Here is a 6,000-nt window from a genome sequence, read left to right as displayed (position 1 = left end):
AAGAAAAATTGGATACAGATAACTATATACACCCTAACCTCAAAGGCTGCCCTAGTGCATAACACTCCACACCTTAGCTTGTGTGTTTAAGCAGGGCACTGTACGTCTGGCTGTAAAGGCAGCTGGTCCTGCCCTAAAGTAGGATGCAGTATTTATCTCTCCATGTTACTTTCACAGATTGAGACTAGAGAAAGGAGGGAGGGCAAAGTGGAGGAATAAACCAGATCCCAGCAATATACTCCTCCCTCCATTCTCTTTCCCCTCCTCCTCCTCCTCCTCCTTTCTCTCTGGTTCCCCCCCCCCCGCCCACGTTACTTTGAGTGACAGTTCAGCCTCTCCCCTCTCCTTCCCACCGACCTTCCCGTTCTCCCCAGCCTCTCTGAGCGTTCCACGGACTCCTATTGGTCCGCTCGGAAGGGTCCTGCCGCTCTGCCAGGAGAGCTGGAGGGATCAGCCGCTTGCCCCATTGGGCAGGCGGGAGGAGTACATCAGCGCCCCACGTTGGTGCCTGAGCAGGCGATTGGCCAGGGTCCTCCCCACCTCCCTTCGAGTGGGCGGGGCCGGGTGGCTGGTTAGCTAGAGGAGTGTGAAACCGCGTGTTAATGTAGCCAGCGCGGGCGGATACATTGTGTCCCGTGTACCGAGAGCCTGCTACTGCCTGGGCGCTGCGCTCCTCGGCCCGCACCCCGCGGAGTTTGCATCCTGCGCGCTATTAGCCATGGGGGCGCGGCTGTAAGTGGGGGGGGGTCTGGGTTTTTTTTCCCCCCGCCCGCCGCTGTCTGGATGTGTCACCCCGGGGCGCTGGAGAGAACTTTGTCCCGGCCGTGAGCGGGGCGAGGCGCCGGCCCAGGATGCTGCTGCGCGCGGGGCGCTGCTGGTGAGAGCCGCTGCTGCGAGCGAGGCTGCCGCGGGGCTGATCCACGGAGGAGTTGATTAGCCTTTGAATAGCCCTGCCGGGTGCGCTTGGGGGGGAGGGTGGCCTGGGAGCAGGGGGTGGGTGTTGCTGGTGCCTCTCTCTTTGCAACGGCCCGAGGAGTCTCCGCGGTGCATGTGCCGCTGGAGCCGGCCCCTGCTACTCTGCGAGCGGCCCTTTCGCCAACGCCCGGGAGCAGCAGCAGCGCGGCACTCGCCGGGGACTTTCTCTCGTGCCCCTATCTGCTGAGTGTCCCGCTGGTGCCAGCCCGCCCGCGCCCCGGCCTGGATTTCCCCTGCGGGCAGGAGCCGTGGGGAGAGGATTCGCCCCCGCTCGGAGTTTCCGGTCTTACAATTGCACAAGTTACGAGCCTGCGAAAGGGGATTATTTACGCTGCAGACAGAAGCGGCGGCCGGAGGAGGAGGAGGCGGTCAGGCAGCGAGGGGAGCAGCCACCCCCCGCCTTGTGCCGCCCCCGCCCCGCGGAGCGGCGCGGCCTGGGGACCGGCTGGGGCCGGCGCGCCCAAGGAGCCGACACCTGCCGGTGACTTTTCAGAAAGCGGCGGGACCGAGCCCCCAGCCCGACAACAACAAAGGAGGCGACGGGAGGAGCATGCCGCGGCCGGGGCGCTGAGCGGTGGCGTCTGCCCCCGGGGGCTGCACGGGGCTCGGGATCTAAAGTTGGGGTCTGAGTCGAGAATTGAGCTGCACAGGAGCAAAGCGGCGGCCAGAGCCATGTTTCCCCAGAGCCGGCATCCCGTAAGTAACCCCAGGCCCGGACACCCCGCAGGTGGGGGTGACAGAGCGGGGATCCCCGCTGCTCTTTCCCCAGGGTGAGTGAGTGAGTGGCTAGTACCCCTGCTTGCCCAGTCAGCCTCTCTCGCTGTCGGGGCTACATTCTCCACCGCCTCCGCCTCCTGCTCTCGCAGTCCCGCGGGCCCTTGGGCTTCCTGCCCTAAGAATAGCAGACCCACAACAGGGCACGAGGCAACTTATTGGCTTTCCTGCTCTTCTCCCCCCCCCCTCCCCCGGCGTGTCCCTTTCCCGGAACTCAGACCTTGCCTGTCTACCGGAGAGCATGGGGGGTTGGGGGTAGGGCGTCTCCTCTCTCCCTCCTTCCCTTTTGTTTTAATGTGTAACTTATTTGCATCTAAATGACAATGGCGGGGCCGGGACGCTCCCCCGCCTCCCCGCCAGGTTGGCTCCTTCCCCCTTCTGTAGCTGTGGCCAAATAAACTCTGGCTGCTGGACCCAGGGACAGGATATGAGCTCGCCTTTCCACCCCCCCCCCCCACCGCACTTGATTTTACAGCAGGGAGCGGTTAGCAACCTACTAGTTTTCCTGGGATGGTGGTGACAAGTGTAAGGAGAGTTGAGGGGTGTTCCAGGGTGGAGTGAAAACCAACTTCTTTTTTGTGGGGGAGGAGGTGTAGTGGGCAGTCGTGATAAGTGGAAGGAGGAGCTGGATCTCCAAGTTTCTCCCCACTTCCATTAGCACACACAGTTGTTCATGTGTTGCTGGAGGTGCCCCAGTTGTAGGGTGGCAAATGGTGGTGGGAGCAGGTGCTTCCTAAGAAGCTACCTGCCAAGACAGTGGGATAAGTAGCTTATCTTTCATGCCCATCTTATGGCCTTGCTCACTGTTTTTTGTTTAAACATTTTTCTTTTCTTGTGCCTTCTTTCTTCTCTCCTGGCCTTTCTAGACACCACACCAGGCTGCAGGTCAGCCTTTTAAATTCACTATTCCAGAGTCTCTAGATCGGATCAAAGAGGAGTTTCAGTTCCTCCAAGCTCAGTATCACAGGTGGGTGCATCATGCTTTTTTCATACCCAATTCTCCCTGCACCGCAGGCCTGAGGCACATACTGCGTTTGAGGATTTCAGGCTGGTGCACAACGTGTTGTTCAGTGGGGTGTATTTCTTATCTCCACTTTTGCTGGTGGGAGAAGCTGTGTTTTATGTCTGTGTCCAGATGGTGGCGTGTGGAGTCACAGTTAAGTCCTGTCATTCACTCCTTTTCTTTACTTGCCATTGTTTTCATAGCTTGTTTTGCTGCTGTTCAGATGAACTTTTTCTGTGTGTTTTTAGAGCTTCACAATAACTGTCAATATTTGCTCTTGGGAATTTTGTAATAGGCTGTGTTCAGAACAGCAGGTCAATGGGTGACTTTGTCCTCATGTTACCGCATTCCAGTACTAAGGACTGTTGAAATAAGGTTTTAATAAGAACTAGAAGTTCAATGGGAAGCAGTGAAGTCGAGTGGTGAAATTGAGTGTCTGAGTTTAGGACCAGTTTAGGTTCTAAGCCCAGCTCTGGCACTTAATGTATGGAACCATCTGTAAAATGCTCAGGATGGGAGTGTGGAATTTAACTCTTTGATAGGATTCTTTAGTGAAAAGCCTACACGAGTACAAAGTATTGGGAGAGAATATCCCCTTCTAACTGTAGGGGAAAATGTAAAAGGCTGGTTCTCAGCTTATGTATGTCTGCACTTTTTTGATGCAAATAAGACTTTAAAGAGCAAATAAGGATTTTTAAAAATGCATGCAAGTATTTTAGTGTGCTACCACATATAAGTGAATTTCATTGCTTTGGTAATCTAAGTTATGGTTGCTATACTATTCTTGATATATTGCCAGTTCTTGTGCATGTTGCTGAGGTCTCTGCCCATGTCAAGGATGTATTTCCCCTTATTGTATGGACAGTACTTTTGGCATTAAAAGGGAATGTGTCCCTTGGTGTATTGCTGTATCCTGTGTTTGAGTAGAGATGAATAGAGAGTTCCATGTACATATTTCTATCTTTTTCAAGTTTGGACTACACATTCTTCATGTTGTTGTCCCTGGGTTTTATTTCTAAATAGTAACTCACAAAGGCCTGTGCTTATTTTTGATAACTCTTGCATTTAAAAGTGCATCAACTGTGTACTGTTACATATACAAAAGATGACCATTTGGATAGATTTACTATTTTTTTTTGTAATATGGACTGGTAATAGATTCTTTTTTTAAAGAAGTAGTATCTAATATTTTGTTTAAATTGGAAATATTGGAGTAGTAAATGGTACAGCTTATTTGAAACTAGTTTCTCCATTTACTTTTTATGTACTTAGGAGAACAAAAAATAGTCACGCCGAATTTTAAATAATACTTAAAAAAAAAAAAAAAAAAAAAAACCCTTTTCCAGTCTTTGACAAGATAGTGAAGTACAAAATCAGATTTCTTGGAGTAAAAGTCTAGAATTGAAATGCCCTTGAATTTCCTACAGTGGTGTTGCTGTTAAATTCTGGTACATTACATGTTGAAGTGTAAAGAGCTTTCTAGTTCACTAAGAGTTAAACTAGTGAATTCGGGCAATCCTATAGTCCTGGGGGTTGTGGCAATGTTTGGTAATCACTCTAAGTATATAGTGTTTTAATATTTAAAGCCTTATTTAGTATGTATTTAAAATGAATCTGATTTGAAGGATGCTATGTACTCTTAATATTCATATTCAGTTTTTTTCTGTTACACTAGTCTAATGAGCAATTGATGTAAATACCCATAAGCTTTAGGCTTTTCCCTTTAAAGTGCAAATAGGGCAGGTAGATGTCAAAACAAGTGTCAAACATTTACATTAAAGTGTCTTATTTTATTTTTGTAGCCTTAAATTGGAATGTGAGAAACTGGCAAGTGAAAAGACAGAAATGCAACGGCACTATGTGATGGTAAGTGTAAGATTTGTTTCCTTTTTGTTTATAACAGTAAATATTTTATTATTGTATGCTGGTTTTACATTGTACTTTCCTTTATTTGCAGTACTATGAAATGTCCTATGGATTAAACATTGAAATGCACAAGCAGGTAAGATGTTCATCTAAGTTCATAAGTACTAAATTTATACTTACAACTTATAATTTGTTTATGGTACTAAAACAGAACTCTTAGATTTATATTTGAATTCATGCAGTATGTCTGAAAGAGTGCATTGATTCATAGTTGCGACTAGTAAATGTTGTTCACCTGCCTAATATAAAATGATGGGACAAATAAGGCTTGCAGAACAGAAGGGCTGTGTTGGTGCTGAGTCTGAAGTATGTGGATAAATATATAGGAAATGGCTCATTTCTGTAAACATAGACTTTTCAGTTATGTGGTTTATAAGGAAATAAATTGAGGAAATTCCTAGATGGTACAACCTTGGATCTGTCTAATCAGTCTCTTATGCATCTGCAGCATATGTTGACAGTGGTTCAAAATCTAGCAATTTAAAAGTATGAAAAGATTAGTGACTTGGAAAATTCTAGTTATGACTGAGTTTGCAAGTTCCCATAAAATTCACACTTATGGCCACTATAATGGTGAATAAAAAGAGGTATTGAACTGGAACAAGGCACTAAGGACCTCATAAGAGAAGAAAAGCTAAATGATTGCTCAGCCCAGAGGACCCTCAATTGAGTAGTCATTGTCTGCCAAAGAAAGCATTAATGGCAGGGTGTAAGTATTCTGTAGATATGCTGACATTCACTTTTTCATCAAGATGCTGGTACAATAAGTCTTTCAGAAATCGATGGCCTCTTAAAAAAATTATCATTAGATGAAGTTGCACAGTTGGACACATTTCAAAGTGCAACAATACAATTCTTTCTTGATGTATATGTGCTATTTCATCTAAAACTCCTTGTTTCATTAAATTAAAGAGCATGGCTGACCGGCTAGGGCACAGCGAATAAATTGATTAGTTCAGGTTTCAGATCTTCAGTATATTCAAAGACTTTCATTAAGCAAGTATATTTCAGAGCTGAATTCTGTTTTTGTAACTTTGAACTCTAATATTTTTTTCTTAAATATTATCATGCCTTGAAAAATATGAAATTTGGTAGTGTGGAGTTAGATGTGTGGATGTAGATGTTTTATTGGAGATGCATTTGGTTCAAATTCACAGTATCGACTATATTGTAGAAATATGACAAGCTTGTTTTAAGGTAACAATGACTTTTATAGGAAGAAGCTTTGAGGTACCATTTGTGACTGTCAGATTAGCTCTGAAGCTGAACTTTTTTTCCCCCTTTTGCAAGTAAAATTTGAAACTGACAGTTTGACTTCAGGC

General features: G+C 46.7%; 1 protein-coding gene across 3 annotated transcripts in view; it reads left to right on the top strand.

Moving 5' to 3' along the window:
• The first annotated feature begins 568 nt into the window (after positions 1-568).
• LOC102460431 (TLE family member 1, transcriptional corepressor) overlaps positions 569-6,000 on the top strand; it is an 89,100-nt gene continuing 83,668 nt past the window's right edge. The window contains exons 1-4 of one of the 3 annotated variants that reach the window (XM_075931753.2): positions 569-1,671; positions 2,616-2,716; positions 4,555-4,618; positions 4,710-4,754. In XM_075931753.2, coding sequence (XP_075787868.1) covers positions 1,648-1,671; positions 2,616-2,716; positions 4,555-4,618; positions 4,710-4,754 — 234 coding nt within the window. In that variant the 5' untranslated portion in view covers positions 569-1,647. Of the gene's footprint in view, positions 1,672-2,615; positions 2,717-3,122; positions 3,393-4,554; positions 4,619-4,709; positions 4,755-6,000 lie in introns of those variants that run through there. The other 2 variants (XM_075931752.2, XM_075931755.2) reach the window with 2 other exon arrangements.

The sequence above is a fragment of the Pelodiscus sinensis genome, chromosome 6 (genome assembly GCF_052426305.1).
Source record: "Pelodiscus sinensis isolate ZL-2025 chromosome 6, ASM5242630v1, whole genome shotgun sequence".
NCBI lineage: Eukaryota > Metazoa > Chordata > Testudines > Trionychidae > Pelodiscus > Pelodiscus sinensis.
Note: the sequence above shows the minus strand (reverse complement) of the source record. Positions and strands in the feature narration are given on the sequence as shown.